This window comes from Diceros bicornis, unplaced genomic scaffold (assembly GCF_020826845.1).
Source record: "Diceros bicornis minor isolate mBicDic1 unplaced genomic scaffold, mDicBic1.mat.cur scaffold_312_ctg1, whole genome shotgun sequence".
Classification (NCBI taxonomy): Eukaryota; Metazoa; Chordata; class Mammalia; order Perissodactyla; family Rhinocerotidae; genus Diceros; species Diceros bicornis.
Genome location: NW_026691185.1, coordinates 249902 through 272789, shown reverse-complemented (window position 1 = coordinate 272789; position 22888 = coordinate 249902). Strand labels below are relative to the sequence as shown.

The following is a 22888-nucleotide window of genomic DNA, read 5'->3' as shown; positions in this document are numbered from 1 at the left end:
AGCAGACAGACGTAGTGAATGCTGACACATACTCAGAGGCAAAGCCACAGTAGGGGCTCAGGCACAGGGACACTCCGTCCCCATGATCCCTGCCAATTCTTCTCCTCTGCTGCTACGCCCCCTGCTAGCCCAAGGCGCGGGAAATATTTAAAACAATTTTATCCATGAAAATATGCTGTACAATGCACTCTACACGGCCTCGACACGGCACACACGCACACGCACACGCTGACGGCACGGCCACGGTACACTGCCTACGACACGCGCCAGGGACGCCGCGCCCACAGCCCGCCCCGACCGGACACTTATAAATATGGGAGAGAGGAGCCAGCACTGGCACAGAGAAAGGGGTGTCGGTTGTGGGGTGGATGGGAGCTGAGGCCCGCTGGAGAGACTGAGACCAGCACTAGCGGGTGATGGGGAGGTCGGAAAGAGGGATTGACTCCGACGGAGGAGGGGAGAAGCTGGGGCCGGCAAGGATGGGTGGGAGGGGCTGAACCCTGGCGGTGGGAGGTGGTTTAGGGCTGAAAGAGGACAGCTCAGGGTGAACAGCAGGTAGGTGTGAGTGTATTTTCCGGAGGGGATTGCTGGCTTGGGGTGGGTGAGGCTAAGACCAGTAGGAAAGTGTCAATTGAGAACCAGACCGCAGTTTGGGGTGGGCGATTCGTCATGGCGAGGGCCCCACAAATGAAACTGAAGATTCGGAGACGCCCCCCGCCCCATCTCCCGGTTGGCTTCCCCGACCAGCGCGGCCCACCTCGCTCCTCGCCGTTCCACCCAGCCCGGAATTCGGCCTCCACTCCCAGACTTCCTGCCCCCGGGGGAAGGAGTGGGTCTCAGGAGTTTGGGCAGCAGTGGAGGGGTGCCCCAGCCCCTCCCCACCACTTCCTTCAGCGGTCAACTTCTGAGGGATGTCTCTAGCTGGGCTGGGGCTGCCTCCTGGATCCTCCCGCGGAGCTGGAATCGGGGGTGGGGTCCCGGGGATCAGGATGGGAAGACAGAGGCCCCTTGGGGCGGGGCAGGCACCCGGGGCGCGGGAAGCGGCCCTCAGCCCGGCACCCAGCTCTGGTTGGGGGGCGGGGCCCCGGCCAGGCCGGGCGGCGGCGGAGGCAGGGCCGAGTCGAAGTTGAAGTCCATTTCGTCGCTGTCCATGAAGTCGTTGAGGATGATGGACTCGACGTCGCACTCGAGGCTCCCGCTGAACATGTCGAGGTCCAGGTCGGCCGGGAAGCGGTCGGGCGCGGCACCCAGCGGCCGGGCAGCGGCGGCCGCGTACGGCCCGGGCAGCGCGTCCAGCAGGAGGCCGCCGCGCGGGGCCCCGAAGGCGGCCGCATGGCCCGGCGGCGCCAGGCCCGGGGCGCCCGCCTCGCCGGGCAGCGTCATAAGGCTGATGGGGTGGGCTAAGGCACTGCGCGAGGGCACAGGCGGCGCGTATGGGGCCGCCCCCTTGCCCGGGTAGGCGGCGGGCGCGCCCGCCAGCGCCAGCTCCCCGGGCGCTCCCAGCACCGGGCCGGGCCTGGGCGCGGGCGGCGGCGGCGGCAGCAGCGCGGACAGCGCCCCGGGGCGGAAGGGCGCGGCCGCCGGCGCGAAGCTGGCCTGCTTGTTCTCCTGGATGGTCTGCATGGGCAGGCGGCGCAGCGCGCCCAACGCCGGCGGCCCGAAGCCCCCGCCCCCGCCCCCGCCGTAAGCACCGCTCTTGCAGCCCCCGAAGTAGGCGGGCGTCCCGGCGCGGGCCCGCGGCCCGTACGCGTCCTGCGCGCCGTCCAGCAGGGCCTCGGGCAGCCCCGCGCCGCCGCCGCCGCCGCCGTGCAGACCCAGCGGGCCTCCCAGCTCGGCCAGGCGGGGCAGCTCCCCCGGGCAGCGCGCACCCAGCGCGGGCGACAGCGCGCTCGCCGGGCTCGGGTACATGAGCGGCGACGATGGCGCCAGGGCCTCCAGGGCCTCGTCGTCCTCCAATTCGGCCGCCTCCCCTAGCAGGGGTCTCCCGCCACCGCGGAAGTCGGCCCGCGCCTCATAGTCGTCGCTGGCGTGTGAGGCCGGGCTGGTGGCCCACTTGGCCGCGGCAGGCAAGGGCCCCGGGGCTGGTGCGCTCAGGGGGGCTGTCGTCGGGGCTTCGCTCAGGTGCCTGCAGCTGCTGCTTCTTGCTTGCCTTGCCTTTGATGCACAGGAACTTGGCCCCGTTGTCCATGGACGTGGCCCTGCGCCGCGGGGTCTTGCCCGTCTTTCTGCCCTCGGGGTTCAGCATCCACCACGAGCTCTTGCCGGTGCCCTCGTTCTGCACGCGGATGAAACGGGTGTGCAGCGACAGGTTGTGCCGGATGGAGTTCTGTGGCCGGAGACAAGGACATGGGTGGGGGAGTGGGAAGTGAGGAGGCCGTGGGGAACGGGGATGGGGGAGAAAACAGAGAAGGAGGTGAGAGGATGAGAAAGGAGAGAGCCAGAAGGGAGAAGGGGGCAATGGAGTTGGGGGAACAGGTGTAAGTCCCCAGGTCGGACTAACCCGAACACCCATCCTCTCCCCCGCTCCCCACAGGCACTGCCCAGAGGGTGGGACCCGAGCCTTGGGCCTGGCCTTTCCCGGGAAGCATGGGCGAACCTGAGGGCGACTCTTAAGGGGCCTGCAGCAGGGGAGCAGGACCCTGTCTCCCCAGCTCAGCCCAGCGCCGCCTGGAGCTGGCCAGCCTGCCAGGGCCCCCGGGCAGATTATGTAAGGGCTCATGCCGCTGCGGCTCATTTGTCTGCCCCCCTCCCTCCCCAGCCTGGCATGGTGCCAGGAGCCCGAAAACCCAGGGCTCCAGAAATCAATCTCTCGGTGACTGATTAAGCCCTGTTTAGAACTAATTGCTCTTTCATGTGTGGGGAGAATAAATTACCTGCTTTAATTTCGTGTCTTTAAAATGCAACTGCAGGTAGAGAAGACTGTTAACCCTTTGCTGGGAGGGCCTGGCCAGGGAAAGCAGAATAAGCTGGGGGTCCCCAAGGTGGCTATAGGCCCGAGACTATGCAGAGATTTCCCCCAACTCCTCTGAGCTCCTGGGACCTCCACAGAGGACGTGGATCCCAGCAAGCCCCTCAAAACACATCCACTGGCCGTGGAGACCTCAGACCCCACCTCTGCTTGGTGCCCACCTTCAGGCCAGCCTAGCTCTCCAGCCTGCCCTTTGGGCTGCAGCCCACCCTTCCCTCCTGACCCACCTGAAGCAGAGTAGCTCTGCCCTCAAAGCCCCTTCCGTGGAGCCTTCACAAAATCCCCACAAAGCAGGTGGCGTAATCCCCATTTACAGACAAGAAGACCAAGGCTCAGGAGGTGAAGTGGCTTGCCCAAGGCTCCATGGCCCTTTCTGCTGTTCCTTCCTACTTCCCTGAGCTTCCTTTTTGCCACCCCTGCATATCCTCTTCTAAATTTCTACTCTGCCAGTCTCTAGTGATCCCCATGTCACTGCCTGCTTTTGCCAAGAAGGCAGGGGAGTCCACAGCTCCACTGACCTGGCTCCCCTCAGGAACCTGGAGGAGTAGGACTTCTGCTGGGCCTGCCACGCCCCACCACTGGGGCCTCCCACCTGGTGGCCTTGACCTCCCAGCTTAGTAACTGCTGCAGAAACAGCATGGGCTTGGGTATCAGAAGGGCTGGGCAGGATGCCTGGCTCTTTTCAGCCACCTAGCTATGTGACCATGGGCTGCTGACTCAATCTCTTATGAGCCTCAGTGAACTCTGAAAAAAATGGGCAACATTCAATAACCACTTTCGAAGGCTGTTAGATCATTACCTGAGATAATGTGTGTGGGTAAGTGTTTGGTGAACCCACCAGGTGCTCATAGACGTTGGTTAAATCCCTCACTCTGGCCAGAAGACCTCACCTCTTAGGTCACCCAACAGACCTGCTCTGTCTCTACCTCCTTAATATCATACCCTGAGCATAACTGTGCTGGGCACTAACAACCCGGGGAAGCTGGCATTACCCCATCTCATGTACCAGGGAGCGGAGGCCCAGAGGCATGATGTAACTTGCCCACAGTCCCACAGGCAGCAGTGCTAGGTACCACTCCATCCAGATCTGCCCAGCTCATGGACCTGCTCTTAACTCATTAATCCACCTGTAACCATAACCACTGATCCATGAGGGCTCTCCCTCCCGCCTCCTTCCCACCAGTCTCCAGGAGGAGGGGTCCTTTCTGCTGCCCAGGGTATGCTCCCACCCCTCACCCCCAGCTCCAGGTACTGCCCTGACTCTTCAGGGCCCAGGCTCCCTATCTCTGGCACTTTCTGGTCTAAGGAGGTGACAGCTGGGGCTCCAAGGCCCCTCCAAGCGTTGCCCTGCCTGGCTTCTCCTGGGGCCCTGAGAGGAGGGGAGCTGGACCCCCAGGGAGTGGTGCTCCCTCAATTAGATACCCCCTTCCTGCTCCCGCCCCTGCACCTGGCTCCCCAGCCCCTCCCTCACACCTGTGTTCAGGGGACTAGGAGGCCTCAGTTCTTCTCCCCTATGGAACTCTCTGGCTTCCCAGAAGCTCCACCTCCCGGCTTCTCCACCTGGAGGTCAGTAAGGCAACACGTCTTTATCAATGTCCCTATGTGCCAGCCTGGTTCTGAGTGCTGGGGGGGAAGGAGGAAGGACATTGCCAAGTACCAGCACCTACTCAGAACCTGCCTGTTCAGACGTATAAGCGTTAAACTACTTTATCTCACGTGATCAGTCTGTCAAACTCCATACAAGTCAGGGATTGTGATCCCTATCTAAGGATGAGGATAGTGAGGCTCAGAGAGGTTAACTTAAGTTGCCAAGGTCACACAGTTTAAGTGGCAGAGCCAGGTATTGATTTCAGGTTAATCTCACCCTGAGTCTAAAGGACATCACATTCCACCACGGGAGAGAGAAACGAGTCAGAGAATTTCCAAAGAATCTTAGGAAGCCAGTACTCCAGTGCTTCTCAAACTTTCCATGTAAACTATCCCTAGAAGCTGGCAGCATGGAAAGACTGGGGACATATCACAAGGTCAAAATTTCCTATATGTCTTGTGATTCGTTTGTAGAGTTCAAGTGAATTTTGAATTGTACTTCATAATACGTCCAAATTTTCTGAATATAAAAATAATGTTTTAGATTTTTACCAAGAGCACATGTTCTGAGCCTAGGAAGGTTTGCATCCTTCCCCACTCTGTTTCCTGCCCAGCCAGGTACCCCTGGGAGCTTGAGCCCCAGCCTGAAACAATGGCTGGTCCAAACCAGAGAGAAGAAAGGATTTGCCCAAGGTCACCCAGGACCTGGTGGTAGAGCAGGGATTCGGGCCCAAGCCCCCTGACCCTCAGCCTGGGGATTGATCCATTCCACCAAGCCTGACCTGGGGCAAGTCCCTCCTTCTCTCCAGCCTCAGTTTCCCTACCAGTAAACTGATGAGATGGGCCATCTGTACTCTGGGGACCTTTTGGATTTGACACTGAAAGTTCTTAGAATCATCCAGCCCAGAGGTTTTCAAACTTTTTTTCAAAGTAGTGGAACTCTTTCAGTTAATGGAATCTAATGCAAAACTTGAGTGTTGCACACTCAAGCCATCAGGGAGTGGGGGTGGGGGCACCTGAGGCCCTGCCGGCTCAGCACCCTCCCTTGCACTCGCACAGAAAACCAGGCCCCTGGGGAGAGATTCTGCTGGCCAGATGGATGGGGCAGAGAGGAGGCCTAGAGGAGGGCGATACCTTGTCCAGGGTCACCCAGGGAGGTGGCCCAGAGCTGCACAAGGACCTAGGCCCTCACTGCTGAGCCAGGCTCTGCACCAGGTGTACACCAGGGCTGTGCCCCACGAGGGAAGCCCAGGCCCTGCAGCCCAGGCTGGCTCCTCAGAGCCCAGCCACCTGGTACCGATCAGACCTCCCGGCCAACATCCAATGGCAAGCGCAGATCACAATTCACCCACAAGGCCTCCTGGGAGGCCAGAGGCCACAGAGGAGGTGAGGGAGGCAGAGGAGGGAGATGCTTCTGCCAGGCAGCAGTAACCAGGGCTCCCTCTCGGAGTCGCCTAGCAACCCGCCACCACAGCCCGGCCCCAGCATGCCCGCGCTCCCCTGGTGCCCAGAGCTGGGCCCGACTTCTGGGGCCTCCCATCTCCCATACCTCCATGCAGGCCTGGGGCAGGTTCCCAGAGGAGATAGACCTTCCTGATTCAGGGCCTCAGGAGACCCTCAGCGGGCAGAGGGAACGGAGAGTGGGTTACATTCCACACCCATCCCACTCTCCCTCAGAACCTGGGCCAGGGAGGCCAGTCCCCTGGGGCCTCACCCACCAGGGAGAGGAGGCTGGCGCAGGGCAAAGCGCATGCGCTCTGGTGTTGGCTGCGGATCCCAGTTTTGGCTCCAACACTCACAAGCAGTGCGACCCTGGGGCAAGATGCTTTGAACTTCCATCTCCTCACACAGCTACCTGCTTCCACCCTTGCTCCCCTGCAGCCCTCCACCACGCGCCAGCCAGAGTGGTCCTTCAAATAACCCGGATCACGTCCAGTCCTGCCCAGAACCCTCTGACGCCCCCATCTCACTCAGAGTAAAGAACAGAGGCCTTGCCATAGCCCACAGCCCCTCCATGACCTCTCAGACTCCTCCCCTAAATGCTGGATCCCTCCCTCCTGCTCTGAAGCTGCGAGACATGGTCGCACCTTGGGGCCTCTGTCTCAGAGAAACACTGGGCGCCCAGACACCCACGTCGATCTCTCATCTCCTTCAAGTCTTTCTTCAGATGTCACCTTCTGCAACGAGGCCCATCCCGACCACTCTTAACAACTGCTCCTCTTCCCTGCCATTTCTGGGCCCCCTTACCTTGCTCTACATTTTTCTAAAGCAATTATCACTGTCTAAATGAATATTTAATTTATATATATATGAATTAATAAATTAATATATGTTATATATAAATATATAATGTATTTATATTCTGTATTTATTATTTATTGTCTGGTTTCACTATTTCATGAGGGATTTTTGTCCATTTTTTACTGTACTCCATGTGTTTGATACATACTAGGCGTTTACTAAATGTCAAAGGAATGAATGAATGAATGAGAGAGTAAAGGGGGAATACTGTGTTGCAGGGAGAATTAATGAGACTGGGCAGAGTAGCTGGCACATGATATGAGCTTCTCCAAACTGGGCTGAGAGAAGGGAACATAGTCAGAAGGAGAGGTAAGCATGGGGTGGAGGAAGTCAGGAACAGTGTGATCCACAGATGGAACCGCAGAGAGCAGTGAGGGATTCTGTGAGAGGGGAAGAAGGCCTCAGAGGGTGAACAATGCAGCTGCCCACCCCAGCCCCCCACCTTGCTCCCTCCTGCTCCCCAGATAGACCTGAGTAACCTAGGGCTTGCTGGGGCCAAGGTTTCTTACAGACTGTACCACCTGGGCGAGAAGACACTCCATGAGCCCCAGTGGGAACAGAATAACCTCATCCTTGCTGACCGTGCTTCCCTCCTGGACAGGGTCTGATCCATTTGATGGCGCACCTCATCTATCCAGCAAGACAACCCCATCTATTCCCAGGACACCCTTCGCCCACGAGCAGTAATGCATTCATCTGACAGCACAACCCCATTTATCCAGCACACCAGTCCCATTTATCCAGCAAGTACAACCTCATTTGCTAACAGCACTCCATTCACCTGACGGGCCCCCTCATTTATCCAGCAGGACACCCTCATTTATTCTCCAAGTCGGAGGCTCTCCTTCCTCCTGTGGTGTGGCTGTGTTCTCTGACAGTGCAACCTGACTGATCCAGCAGGACGTCATCTCTCCTACAAGTACACTTCATCCCGACAGTACAACCTCATTTATCTAACAATGCAGCCTCACCTTGCCTCCAAGTACCACCTCATTCCCTGACAGTACAACCTTGTTTATCTTCCAGTACAACCTCATTTCTCCTCCCAGTACAGCTTCATTCTCTGATAGCTCAGCCTCATCCAATCTTACTTTTCCAGCCAGAGCCCACCAGATCTCTAGGTGGGGAGAGGGGAGTGTGGAGAGGAAAGGGGTTCCACCATTTGCTGTCTCCTGCTATGACTATGTCCAATCTCCCCAGGCCCAAAAGGGCCCACAGCCTTTGAGTTCTAGGTTGCGTGGCCCAGCCAGTGCTCCACCATTGCCCCACCTCCCGTTTTGTCCCCTCTAGGGCTAAAGAGGGCCCACAGGATGGATTTCCTCCAGCTCTCCAGGATTTGATTTGTAGCTGTTGCTGATTTCTGTGGCATGGATACTGCCATCGTAGCCAATTTTAAGCTGCCAGCATGACGTCACTGAGCGCAGAACTGGGAAGAAGTGTGCACGATCGGCTCTCATGAGCCAGTGGAAGCCAGCTCTAGCACACCACCGCCACGTGCTTCAAATACTGAGGCAGGAGAAGGGCACCACTTACAGTATGACAGACCCAGGCTAGGTTCTTTGATACATTTCTTCTTTTAATCCTGATAACTGCCCTGCAAATAGGTAGTGCTACTTTACAAAGGGGGGAAACTGAGGCTCAGGTGGATTAAATGACTCCTGAGGCCGTGAAGCTGGGAAGTGATGGAGCCAGGTCTGGGTCTCAGTGTGACGGGGGACACTGCCCCCCTGCCCACCTCAGTGTCCATCCCTGCCTTGGTTCTCAAGCCCAAGCTTCCTGGCTTTCATAAGAGACAGGAGACCCAAGTCTTGTGCCCCTCACCCACCACAAGCCCTGTGCTACCTCCTGGCCTCCCTGGCACCAGGCGGTTCCAGGACCCTCCCAGTTCAGTCCCGGGTCTTGTGTCCATCCATTCAAGCCCGAAGCCAGGTATGGACACCTCTCCAGGTTCTATCACTGTCCAAGGTTCAGCCCAGCCCCTCCCTCAGGAAGTTGACCTGCCTACCCCATGGGGATGATGATCTAGCTCCTCCCTTTAATGCCTCCCTGAGCAGACACCACCTGTGGGGCTATGTGAGCGCTGGATCCCCACCATGACTCCCATTTCGTCTCTCCCTCCTTCCTTCCCTCCCTTCCTGCAGGAACAAAGGTCCAGGGCAGTGGCTGAAATTCCAGCTTCACCCATGGAACCTTGGGCCTCCCCTGGAAAAGAAGGTAACAATCCCAACATCCATGGATGAGATCCCACATGTCATGAACCTCAACCCCTCCCTGTCTCAGAGCCCCAAGAGCAGCCCCTGTCCCACCCCTTACCCCAACCCCACTCTGGGGCCCCAGTCTGGCCCAGGAACACACACCTGTCTCAGACAGAGCCACAGACTCTCCGGGGGTCACTTGCTCTGCTGCCTGAGGTGAAGCTGTGGTGCTTCACCTGGCAGAAAGGGTGACCTGGATGACCTCAAGGGCCTGAGGCCACGTGCAAATCCTTGGTACTAGTGTCTGTAGTGGAGGAGGGGTAGAAGGGCAGGTGGTGGCATCAGGGCCGCAGGTGTCAACAGGTGGGTGAGCTTGGGGTCAGCAGTGGAACAGAAGTGGGCAGCCAGGGGGTAGGGGGAACCAAATGTCCCAAGCAAGGCATGAGTTCAAGGGATAGGCCCTGGCATCCCCCACCCCTACCCCAGAGACAGCAGAGCCCACACACCCAGCCTGGGCAGCAAACAAAGCAGCAGCAGAAGTCCGAGCTCTTCCCTCAAAAGCCTGTGGCTGCTCATCACCCACAGGCTTGGGTCCAACTCCAGACTGATACTCAAGAGCCCTCTGACGCTCTCCAGCCTCATCACCTCCATTCCCTTAAGCCCATCTGGGGCTCCAGCCACCCTGGATGTCTCACACCTCCATGCCTTTGCACTCTGTTCCCTTTGCCCTTCCCTCCCTCTCTGCTCCACCAGTTCCTGCTGCTCCAACAAGGCTAGCTCTGTGGCATCTTCCTAGCGCCCTCTGCAAGCCCCAAAGATAGCTGCTCCCACGTCAGTGCTACTACAGAAATCTAACTGCACACTGGAGTATAACTGTCTATGAGTCTGCCTCCCCACGTGAACTTTCTGGGGCAACCCTTGGCTCACATTCAGTCAACCATAGGATGGAGCTCTCAGCAGCCACAAACCACTCAGGCCTGGCAATTCTGTGCAGTTTCTGTTCAGCAAAACCTCAGGCCAGAGCTCCAGGCCTTGCCTCCTCCATCCTGGTCTCCCCTCCCGTTCCTGCTGCCTCTGCCACCTCCCTCCTTTTCCTCAGCACTTCCTGGCTCCTCCAGAGAATCCAGCCAAGTGAGGAAGCAAAGAAACTACCATTTACTGAGCGTTCACCAGGTGCCATGCACTGTGCTGGCACTCAGCAATTAAAACCCTATTGAGTCTTTGTGACAACCCTCCGAGCTGGTTTATTATCCCTATTTTACAGACGAGCAACTGAGGCTCCAAGAGACAAACTGACCTGCCCAAGGTCACGTCGTGTAAGTGGTGGTGCAGGAATTCACACCCAGGGCCCTTGCTCTTCCTCCCACCCTGAGATGCCTCTAGGGAGGAGCCCAGGCCTGGCAGAAGCTCCAGGGTGGGCCTGGGGTGGGGGTGGGGGCTGTCCGCAATGGCTCAGCCACACCTCCACACTCTTTCCTCCTTCATCTGGGATTAAAGGGGATCCCTAAATGCAAAGCCATTCAGGCTTCTCCCTGTCTCTTCTCAGTCGGAGCCCCCTCCCTCCCTCAGGCCGCACCTCCCCACACCCCTGCCCTAGGCCTGGAGCAGCTGCGGTGACCTCACCCAGCCCTGCCCTGGGCCTGGCTCTGGGGAGGGCCCAGCAGCTGTGCCCCAGCCCTGCAGGCCGGCTCCTGAGGGGAAAAAAGGCAGAATGGGCGTGGTGCCAAGAGAGCCATCTGCTCTCCCAGGGGCATGGCCACCCGCGCAGACACTGGCCTTGCCCCAGGGGCCGCCCTTGGCCCTCTGTCCCCATGCCAAGGGGCTCCAGGAGCCCAGGGCAGCCCACCCAAACTGGGCACCAGCCCTCATCTGCCATCTGTCTTCTCCTGGATACTGAGAGGTCCTTGCAGGACATGTTGGAGCACGAATGTCCGCTGAAAAGGGACAAGTGCTCAGGGCAAGTTCTGGGTCCAGAGGCCAGGGGCCAGGGCTAGGTGTACTGAGCACTGCCTTCCCAGCCCCAGCCTGGCCAGGCTAAGAGCCGGAGATGCCCTGGGGGAGGAGGGGGCCTCCATCCCCTCACATCTGCTCAGCTGGCAGGTGCCTCTGGCAGAGGGCAAGCCCCTTCCCCCACAGCCCCAGCTCAGGTTACAGAGGAGGCAAGGCCAGACGAGGACAGGGGGAGGGGACAGGAGGGGTGGAGAAGGCATCACAGCTTCCCAGAGTCTTGGGGGAGGGGAATTCAGATCTCTAGATAGGACTCAGCCAGAGAGGGAAGGGCCATGCCCAAGGTCACACAGCCTCCCAATGGGCAAAGGGCAGCAGGCACCCAGGGGCAGGCAGCCCTGGGTTCAAGGGTGACCTTGAGCAAATCACTGCCTTTATCTCTAAAAATACAGAGCCTAAAACCTGGCTGCTTGCCTCCCAAGGCCATGGGGAAGGCTCTGGAGGCTAGAAAGCAGCGGGTCAACCTAAGGGCAGGACAAAGCTTGGACATCCTGAATATCTGACACCTTAGGGACAGAAAGGGAGGCATTAGAGGAAGGACCCCCTTTCCCGCAACACGCACAAGTCAGTGTCTTTTAGGGATCAGGGCCCAGGGACCCCCACCTGACACAGCAGTGCTGGTTCCTTTCCTTTCCCAGAGCAATGAATAACCGTCATGTTATTTCCTGATATCTTGGGGACAGTTGCCCAAGGCCACACACAGGGTGAGTGACAGAGCTATGATCAGCTCCTCCCTGCCTGTGTCCAAGACCCCTAACACCACTCTGCCTCACCTCCGGGATCCTTGAAGCACCAAAGGGTGCTGAATGGCACCTCAGGCCTGGCATCTAGGACTCTTTGGGCCTCCACCCTCTCTCGGGCTCATCTTCTCCCCTGGACCCCACTACCAGGCCCACACTGGGTGCCAGCGCCCGCCTCTCCCCTCGTCCACCCTCCACACCACCGTCAAGGGATTTTTCTGCCAGAGTAATTCCCCATCCCCTACAGCTTGGAGTGCCAGCTCCCCAGCTTGGCATTCAAGGCCACTAACTGTCAGGCCTCTGCTTGCTTCTCCAGCCTCAAGTCCTGGTGGGCTCTGGCCAACACAGCCAGACTCTGTGGGGCTCCTAAAGAGTCCTGAGGGTTGACTTCCTTTATCTGGTTCCCTTCCTCTACCTCCAAACACCTATAGATCATTATCTGGCCTTCCACCGTGACCCTGAGCAGTCTTTATCCTGAATCAAAATCTGGAGTCCTCATCTTATCTCCCCAGCTTGACTTGTGGGCACCTCAAAGTCAGGGAGCCAGTCCCGTTCCCCTGAGCAGCACTGCAGTTGGTGCCCAATGGGTGTAGGCCTGGAGGGAGGAAGCTGCCATCAGCCTTGGGGCCTACAGATGGGGTTGGGGAGGGGGGTGCAGTGTGGGACAATATCAGGCTGGTCAGGCCCTGTTTTCAGGGAGCTCTCTGAGAAAGGGAGCCAAGGACCCCAGAGCCACGCCCCAGGCTGGAAGCCTCAGGGCCAAACTCCAAGGGAGAGCAGAGAGGCAATGATGGGGCTGGAGACAGGGGTGGAAGCGGAGGCCAGCTTGGAATGTCTTGGCCAGAGCAATGGGCTAGGCAGGAGTTAGCCCTGGGGAGTTTCATTTCTGTCACTTACAGTGGGATACTGTGAAAGCCACTTTATTTCTCTCAGCCTTAGTTTCCTCATCTGCAAAACGGGGACAGTAACAGTACCAGCCTCACAGGGTTGCTATGAGAATTCAAGGAAAGCATGGACGTAATGGCATAAGGCGATTGAATCCTGAGCTGGAAGAGTGCAGTGTGGCTACAGCAAGGGTCAGAAGACGGTGAGTGATGTGGCTGGAGAGGCTGACTGGTGCCAGGTGGCCAAGGCCTTGAGTGTCACGCTGAAGCCCCTGGACTGGATCCTGTAGGAACAGCACTGCACTGTACACGTGCTCACGTCTCCTCACCAGATGGGGAGCCCTCAGAGAGCAGGGGCTGTGACGTTCAGTTTCCTCACCTTTCTAGGTGCAGAGAGGCTTCCTGAGAATTTACACCATCAATTCCCCTCCCTCCTGTGGCCAGAGGCTCTGAGTGGCACAGCGTATCAGCCCTGGCTGCCAGCTGCATTCTCTCCATCCACATTCTATATGGCGCGATTCCTAAGACGTGAGGGATGAGTGAATGTGTTGGGGATGGGGGTCAGTCCCTTCAAGCTGTCTGCATGGGGTTCAAGTCTCTGGAGGATCCAAAAAGAGCGAGCAGGAGAGGAGTGGGCTCAACCTGGGCAGCCTGCTTGGAGAAGAAGCTGGTCCACACTGGGGGCAGCGGAAGGGAGGGACAAGTGGAGCCTGAGACGCTACCATCTAAGGCACTGCTTCAGAATCGGACCCGTGACTAGACAGACCTGTTAAAATATAGATTCCAAAGCCCACCCGCTGAGAGTCTGATGGAGAGGGTCTGAGATGGGGACTGGAAACCTGTATTATCTAAAGCCTCTGGGTGACTCTGATCATCAGCCAGGTTTGCCAACAACTAAGGATTTAAGGGAGGAATTCTCAGGGAGACACAGTGAGTTCCAGAATCACCTGGGAGGCAGGTCTTTGTTCCAACCACCCAAGACCCCGCCTACTTTCTGAGGGGTGTCCCAAGGGATCAGTCCATGAGTCAGTAGCTGCCTTGGTGAGCATGTGACAATGACAGTGGGTGTGGGTTAAGAACTCCAGGGCCAGGTGTAAAGGCGACAACGTGAGGGTGGCCTGAGATCAGAGGCTGCAGGGAAAGCGGGAGCGAGGGTAGGGTCTAGACAAGGCCAGCAGAGGGCCCAGGGGTCCAAACAGAGCAGTTTGGGCTTGCTTGGCTCCCAGGGGAACTGAGGAGCCCTAGAGCGTTCTGGAGCATGAGCAAGCCTTGGAGCAGGAGGGCTGGCTGGTGTGTGGGGCTGAGACTGCACCAGCATCGGGACATGGGGAAACATGGTAGAAACAGACAAGTCTGTGTCTAAATCCAGGCTCGGCCTCATCCCAGCCATGCTGCCTTGGCCAAGTGACTTCATCTTTCTTGGCCTCCATTTCCTCAACTGCAAAATGGGGCTATTAACACATAGCTGGCAGGACCCAGGGAGGATGAAATGAGAGCATTTATGTGAAGTGTCCAACTAACTGCCTAGCACCCAGACGTTAATTCTCTTCATTCGTGTTCCCCTTCCCACAAGAAGCACCCCTCCTAGAGACCAGAAAGGTTTCTCTGCAAAGAGGGAGGCCCTGGGGGGAGGGTGTGGGAGGCCCCTCCCCCACACACCACCTGGCCCCCCTCCCACCTCCACATATGGGGTGGGGGTGGGGAATGGCAGCAAACAGCCAAACCCTCCCAAACAAGAGTTGCTTTCCATGGTAACCAGGGTGCCAGGAGGAAGGGGGGCGCTCCAGATCCAGCTATCCCCCTGAGCGCCCTACTCGGGCCCCAGAGCCTCAGCTAATGCCCACCCAACACCCTGCACACCCCATCTGCCCGCTCTGGGGGCCAATTGGGACTGCCATGAGCACTCCTGTCATTGCGCCCAGAGTACGTTTGCCACCTGGGTAACGCCATGGGCAGGGTAGGCATCTCCAAGCAGGAGCCCCAAGTTCAAGTCCATCCACACCCACACTCACACGCTTCCACCCGTGAGAAGTCCTATCGGTACTTTGTGCCCGCCATGCCAACTAACCCCTCGTGGTTCCCGAACCAGAGGATTTGTCAGTCACAGCGCCGAAAGGACCAGAAACCGAGTTAAGGCCCTTTGGACACTAGGGAGAATACCAAGGACCAGAATGCAAAGAGCTTTGCTCCAGCTCACACACCTGGATCAAGTTCCTACAGGTGCTCTGTCCACCCCTCACCTACTCCCAACTCCACAGCTCCAACTGACCCCAAAGGGCTGAACTAGGACACCCTGAGCGATGCTCCAGGGAGATGGGCCTCTGCCGGGAGAAGGAAGGACGTCTTAACTTTAAGACCTGTCTAGCAATAGAATGGGCAGTCTCAGAGGTCAGAGATCATGAGCTCTCAGTCACTGGGAGTGTGTGAGAAGGGACTGAGCTGAGGAAGGAGGCATGGAAGGGGGTATTGGGCTCTGTGACTCCCCACTTCCCCTAGAGACCCAAAGTCTGATTTGGAGGTGGGAGGAGTGGGCACCAGTGTGTACCTGCTTCCCAGGTACCACCCCCAAGTTAGGAGGCAGGCCCACAGGCTGCAGATAGGCAAAGGGTGCTGGTGAGTCAGTCACGAAATAGGGGGGACAGTGAGGTGAGGAGGGGGCTCCCCCTGCTATGGCTGCTGCACCTATATCCCAGAGGCTCACATCCATACACACAGTCCATGACCACCCCCTCCCCTCAGAGGACACAGAAAGAGGGGCTTCCACAGCCCCAGGACCCCATGTGGTGGCCACCACCGGCTGCCACTCAAAGGACGGAGAAGGTGGGCTGCAAGGAATAATCCTGTGCCCTTTCAAAATCCAAACACAAGAGCCCCTCCAGCCCCAATGGTATAGAAAAAGCTTGAGTTTTGGGGTCAGAAGGGGGTTCAATTTCCAGGCCTGCCACTTCATAGGGATGTGACCCCAGGACAAGTCACTTCTCCACCTGGGACACAGAGATGCTAATACCCACCCAGAAGGATGGTGGCCAGGATTTGATGGGATATGCCCTGGGCTAGTGGGCATCTCCTTCCCAGCTCTCCCTCCTCTCTGGTAGAGCACCCCCACTCCAGCGAATCCTGCAGCTGGAGTCCTCAGGGCACACAGAGAGGGGGGCCCCAACCCGCAGAAAGTGGGGGCTGGGGGGTGCTGAACTTTCAAACCCGCAACCCCCCCCCCCCACGCCGTTCATTACCTTAACACGAGTTAAAAATAACCGTCTCATCTCTTTAAATTAGTCTGTCTGCAATTACCGCCTGGCACGGCGCTGCCCGCCATCGTCCCGCTGGAGCGGCGCCAGGTGGCAGGCGGGGCCCTCACCCTGTCTGTCGGTCTGTCTGCCTGCCTGCCTGCCTCCTGGTCCCCCCTTCCCCCCTACAGCGGCACAGCTACCCCAGGGGCCTCCCGGCGCCCCGCCTCCTGAGCTCCCCAAGTTGCGCGAGGATGGGGGCCAGGGCGGTGGGGCTGGCGGGAGCGAAGGGGCCGGCGGGGCGCAGAGAACCGGGGTGGGGGCTCCGGAGCACGGCGGCGGGGGAGGGGCGCCGGGAGGCCCAGGAAGCCTGAAGGGCCCGCAGCGCGCCAGCGCTCGTGGGTGGGTGTGAGCAGGTGGCCGTGGGAGTCTGCCGGGCGTGCCAGCAACTGTGCCAGGAGCGGCTGGCACGGGCTCGTGCCCAGGAGGTGGGCAGCTGCCAGCCCTCCGCTCGTGCAGTGCGGGGGGTGAGGACACCCCCCAACCCAGGCTCACACCGCCTCCTCCCGAACCCCCACCAGCCCTTGGGGCTGGGGATCCCCGGAGGACAAAGAAGGAGGAGGCAGCCCTGCTGGAGCAGGCTGGGGGGAGGAAAGAAGGGGAGCCCTCTGCGCTCACAAGCACTGCTCAGCCCGGCTGTAGCACGACCCTCCTCCTGGCCTCTCAGATCAGTCCCTCCCTCCAGCCTCCCTCCCACCTAGGACCTGCTGGCCAGCCTGGGCCAGATGGGGGTAGCACCACCCCTCCAGATCCCACCCCCCAACAGCTAGGCTGCTCCAGCCCTGAAGGAGAGGGAAACTCCCCATCCACTGCGCTCCTCCCCACCCCCAGGCCTGGGGACAGAAATGGGAGGCGCCCAGGCCTGACCTGGGAGCTCCCAGGGGAGCTGGCAGCCAGGAAACACAAAAGCAGGCAGAACAACTCCAGAGGCGCTAAGTGGAAGGAGTGCCAGGACCCTGAGCAGCCTGGAAGGCTTCCGGGAGGAGTCCAGCACTAGGGAAGGTGGGGCTGGAGCATCTGAGAGGAAGTGGGAGGCTCTACCTGGATGGTGGAGATAAACACTACTAGCACACTGCAGAGGGAGGGAGACCTCCTGTCCAAGCGCCGTCCCAGGCCTAGAGACCCTCCGCCCTGAGGGTAACACTGCCAGCCTCTTGGGTGGAGTTCCCAGCACCAAGCCCAGCCCCTCCTCAGGCTTCAGCCTGCTGAGTGCCCTGTGCCTGCTGCTGACCTTGCCTCCTCCACTTCCTCTCCGCAGCACGCCACAGCTGGGACCACAGGGCAAAGGCCAAGCACAGCGGCCCGTCCTGATCTGGCCCACTCTGCCTTTCCCATGCCACCTCCCTGCCATCCCTAGGAGCCCTCATTCCAGCCTGGCACGCCCAACCATCTCCCAAACCCAACATGTATGATTCCACCTCCTTGCTTTTCCATATGCAGTCAACAGCCCCTGGAAGACTCTCTCAAATTCTGCACCCCCCCCCCCGCCCCGTGAAGGCAGCTCAGATCAAGTGCCACCTTCTCTGTGAGGGCTTGCCTGGCTCCCAGTGGATCTAACCTGCCTTCCCTGCACTCCCCCACCCCCGGCCCTTCCTGCCTGTAAAACACAGGGCCTGGGTGTGGAACTGGCTGAGCTCTGATGCATCCTGAAGGCAGGTGCAGTGCCTTCCCCTGTTCCCCGACTCCGTCTAACACCCCTGGGGATTCAAGTGCAACACTTATGTGGGAGAGGGGAGGGAGGAAGGAACAATGGGCCCCTTGCCCCAGCCCTGGCACCTGAGCGTACCACAGGCCCTGCTAACCAGAGGTTGGCTGGGAGTTGGAGATGGCCCCTCCACCAGGCCCCTGGAGGGACTGACTGGGAATGGAGGAACAAGCGGCAGGGGGGGCACGAATGACGAGGAGGAAGCTCCATGGGGAGCTGGATGGGGGGTGGGGTACAAGGGGGACAGCGACTGAGAGCATGAGATGGGAGAGGCCCATCTGAACAGCCTCCTCCAATGCCTGGGTGGTCTCTGCCAGGGCCTAAGTCAGGAACCCCAGGCTGAAGCACCCTCTCCAATGCCCCAGTCCAGGACAAGCCTTCCAGAGCTCCTTCCTTCCTGAGCCCGGGGAACAGGGAGAACCAGTGTGTCCCCAGCAGCATGGTGCAGTGGAAAATGCATCCAATGGGCAGGCAGGAGACCTGGGCCGTCATCCAGGGCCTGCCGCTCACAGCTGACTGACGACCTGAGAAGAGTCCCATCCCCTTCCGGGGCCTCAGTCTCACAGTCTGAGAAATGAACACATGGGACTAAATTATCTCCAAATTGTCTCCATTCCCAATCACGTTCTAGGATTTAGACCTGCCCCTGTGCAAAAGCCGTCAGCGCCCCACTCCCACGGCCAGTGCCAGCAGGATACTATTCCAGAGGCTCTGTGGGGCCTTGGAGGGAGACACACCTGGACTGGAGTCCAGCTTTCCCACCAACTGACTATGTGACCTTGGGCAGTTCACTCCTCCACTCTGCGCCTCAGTGCCCAGTTCTGTAATGGTGACGGTAAAACTCACCTTAGGGACTGCTGAGAGCATTAAAGGAGACACCTGGCACAGATGCCTGAAGGTGTCTGGCACAGGGCTTGGCCCTGAGACCCTCAATGAAGTGCAGTTCTCGCCCAGCTTCCAGCCTCACGTCCCCTCTTGCCATCTTCCCCCATCATACCTAATCTATTAAGCCCAGCTGGAGCTCCACCTCCTCTAGGAAGCCCTCCTGGCTTACCCTGGCCCACAGTACCCTCCCTGGTCTCAGCATCCTCTGCATGATCCACCCATTTCTTCACTCTTTCACCAGACATGCACCGGTGGCTCCTCGTTGTCAAGCTCTATGCTGGGTGCTGTGGGCACAGAGATTGCTCTGACACTGCCACTGTCTTCCAAACGCAGGGTGGAGAAGGGAAATGAGACCTATGACAGATAGGGAGATGGCCAGAGAAGAGGGAGTCCTAAGCTAGCTAAAGAGGATTAAGGGAAGGCTTCCTGGAAGAGGCATCTAAACTGTGCCCTTGAGGACAGGGAATATATCCACAAGGAGAAGTGAAAGGTGGGACAGTGCATGGGGAGCAGGGAGGGAGGAGGGAGCAAAGCCCAAGGGCAGGACCCAGCTGGGAGGAATAAATGTTCTGGCCCGGGCTGAGCCCAAGGGGACAGGAGAAAGCCTGGGGAAGGAAACTCATGTCTGCTCCTCCAAGCTGTGGCCCCACCCCACAGGGGCCACAGAGAGACAGAGAAGCTGCCAGCACAACGCCTGAGAGCCATGGCTCCCGGGTCAGAGCACTGCGGCCCCTAAAAAGCAGCCTCTGGGCATCTAGAGCTGTCCACATCCACAAGCCTCCCCTCTTCCACTGGCACACCTCCTTCCTCTGACCCTGTCTGCAGCCACCACCACGCACAGCCCCCTCCCTCCACGTAGGCACGACTCCCTTGCAGGGACCCCTCTCCCATAGGGAGCCTGACAGCTCACAGGCCCCAGGCACAGCACCCCCCACCAACCTCCTCTCCCCTAAAGGCATCGACTATCCCCATTCCCCAACAAGATGGCCAGGGGAGGGTCTGGAGGCCACAATCCAGTCAAGCCCCTGTCCCCTCGCAAGATGGCGCCCCCCTTTCCACTGGCTGGCACTGAGGCCTCCCTGGGGTGCCCCTGCCCCTCCCCGCACCACCAAATGCATCTGGGCTCAGAAAGCCAGAGAAGTGTAAGACTGACAGCCTGGGGTGGGCAGGGACAGATCCCCAGCCCTCAATACCGTGCCCCTACACCAACAGAGGTCATCACCAGCTCACCATGCTGATCCAGGCAAGGGGGCAGCAGCTGCCCCATGGAGAACTCAGATCCCAGGTCACCTGACCAGTTCCCCACCCCAGGCTGGCTGGTGCCCTAGGGTGAACTCCTGGCACCACAGGAAGAACTGTGGGCCCAGGGTCGCACTCTTCACCCGGGGGCCAGCTCCAGGGAGGGCAGTGGGAAAGATTTGGGGGGAAAGCAGTCACTGGCCCCAAGTCATTATTCCAGCTCTTTAAGGAGGGTGATCTGGTGGAGAGGGCAAGAGTATCATAAAGCAAACTCGCAGGGGTAAGAGGGGCTCCCCCATGTCCGAGGCCTGGGAATTGGCTCCTCTGCTATGCTCCCAAGGACGGGGTGGGATGCTCCTCCGAGATGCCTCAAAGCGGCAGTCCCTTGTCACCCCACCAGACCTCCCACCCCGCATCCAGGGCACACACACAGCTGCTTCCGGCACGCCCGCGCCTGTCTGCTGGCCGGCCCCACGCCCTAGGCACACACTCCATGTCCCTGGGGGTGCCCCAGGGCCTCCCTCTGACCGCCTGACGGGAGCCTGGACGCACCTAGCAGCCTGGAAGCCCCAGCCCGCGACCCCAGCCCCCTCCACAGCCGGACGCCCCCACCTTCCAGCCGGCCGAGCTGTTGCTGTCGCCTTTATCCTTGAAGTAGGGCATGTAACGGACCATCCAGTCGTAGATCTGCGAGAGCGTGAGCCGCTTGTCCGGGGCGCTCTCGATGGCTTTGGTGATGAGGTCGGCGTAGGACAGGTTCCTCTTTTTTGGTATGTGAGCCGCCACCACAGCATGACCGCTGACAGATGAGTGGTGTAGGTGCACACCCAGGAACCAAACCCAGGCCACCGAAGCGGAGCACACCAAACTTAACCACTAGGCCACTGGGGCTGGCCCTAGAGGATCTCTTTTGATTTTCATAATACAGAAAACAATTAACTTTGAGGAAAACCTTTGATATCCTTAGACTAGCAGGGAAAAAACTGGACAAACGTGTTCAAACTCAGTGCCAAATGTACTGAAGGAGCTCATTTCTAGGATCATTCCTTCAGCCGATAACCTTAGGTACGTCCTAGAAGCTGAAGCTGCCACATCATAGTTTTAGGGAAATGCATAAAGAAAACAGAACCCACTTGTAGTGACCTTGAGTCCTAGAGGTATAAGTCCTCCTAGGGACAGTGATGACTTACCTTCCTAACAGAGGAAACGTCAGGCTCTTACTATTTTATTTACTGCTACAAAATGTGACCATATAAAAGCAGTGCTTTAAAAACATTTTATTTTGTTCAAAATCACACTGGCATATAGATTTCAAAAAACCAAATAGTATTAAAAGCTGAACACTGCCACTACCACCAGTCCCCAGTCATCAACCCTCGCCTTTTCCGCAGAGGCATCCAACAATGGTTTAAAGCAACAATGGTTTAGTTTTCTTTTGTTTCGTTAGAAACCAGGGGTCATATTTTGATATGTCAGGTAGTTTTCACATTTCACAAAAGCATTCCGGCTAATTAACTTTCTAAAACCCCTCTGCCCACCCCCAAGAATGATTCATTTGTCATGTCACTTGATCTGTGTTTTCTAGGTAATGTGTTTTTTCTAACTGTTTCAGTTCAGGCTTCTCTACAGACTGTGCCCCTCACCCAGGCAACAACAGCCAGGCAGCTAGTCCAGATGATCCCCACAGGGGCCCCGTGGCCCTGTGCAGCCACGGGTGGTCCAGGAGAAACTCACGCAGCAGCAAGTTATGATGACAACCGTGGCCCAGCTGCAGACCCCTGGTGTTCCCGACCAGCACAGGTGCCAGCCAGCTCTGATAGCCCAAACCAGCAGCCCAGATTACAAATAAGAGTCCCTGCTGTCAGGTTAACAACGCCCACCCAAACTCCATGCCCCTAGTCAGGAAAGTGGGGTGGCCTCAGTGCAGGCCATCCATGCATTCCACCATCTAGCCAAAATCTGGTAGATTTTACTTATTGTTGAAACTTGGGACTATGTCATGTGAGATGTTCAGCACCTGTAAAGCTATAATTGTAACAAAGCAGTGTAATCATTTTATTACAATGCATCCTATACTGTGGGAGCATCATTTTATTATAATATCTCCTATACTGCAGGAAAATCATTTTATTACAATGCACCCTGGAAAAGGAGGTCACATTCCAGCAGCCAGCCTGACGATAAAATAATTCAGAAGGGGATAAGTACCATGAAGAAACAGGGGCAAGATTCTGACAACCATCTGGATTTTATCCTAAGTAGATGGGAAAGGTTGAAGCCTGAAAGACAACTTGACTTACAATTTTGAAAGGTCGCCCTGTCTGCAGTGGAGATGTTACCACCCAACGTGTGGCCTTCTGCTCGCCAAAAGACATGCCAATAGCCAAGAGGCAAAGTGGTAGGAGAAAAAGGACTTTTTATTACAGCTTCCTAGCAAGAGGGAAGATGGCCGACTCATGTCCAAAAGAACCATCTTAAGGGGGCACAAAAATCTTACAGCAGTTATATAGGCCATTGGGTTACTGGGGAGGGGATTAGGAATGTTGACCTTCTGGTCTTATAGACTGGGAGTGCCACACCAGATCTTTCAGTTTTCACTGATGATGGCTATCAGCATAGATTTTCTGTTCAGGGGTCATCACATTCCTAAGGAACTCAACAAAAACAAAGTTATCACCTTATCAAGTTACCATCTTATCGCAGCTGGGAGGTACATGCACGAGCAGGTGTCATAAAATCTACAGAGCAGTTAGATCTCCTGGAGGGTGCATATCCAGCTGGGTTAGTTTGTCAGAGGTCATTCAAAGTTACAAGAGAGTTTTTCTTTTCTACAATATGGCTTCCCTTATGTCAACCTTGTCTTGAGCTGGTTTCAGAGACTTGATGAAACGGAGCAAGAGTGAAACCAGAGACACACTAGAACATTTCCCTGGTCACAGGCAGGAGGAAGAACTATCCTTGTGGATCTTCAGATCCCCGCTTACAGCCTATTGGGCATCTTCTGACTCCTTCTCCCCAGTTTAAAATAGGCACTCAACTCCCACCACATTTTCTCAGCAGCCCTACCTTATTTTCTTCTCATTGGGCATT

General features: G+C 57.7%; 1 protein-coding gene across 1 annotated transcript; it reads right to left on the bottom strand.

Annotated features, from left to right (window-relative positions):
• Positions 1-883: 883 nt before the first annotated feature.
• LOC131402847 (forkhead box protein O6-like) lies at positions 884-22173 on the bottom strand. Its single transcript, XM_058537366.1, is given in 4 exon segments — positions 884-2091; positions 2093-2326; positions 20411-20560; positions 22138-22173. Coding segments are annotated over 4 exon segments (1464 nt in total). The 3' UTR covers positions 884-1047.
• Between the last annotated feature and the right edge of the window lie 715 nt (positions 22174-22888).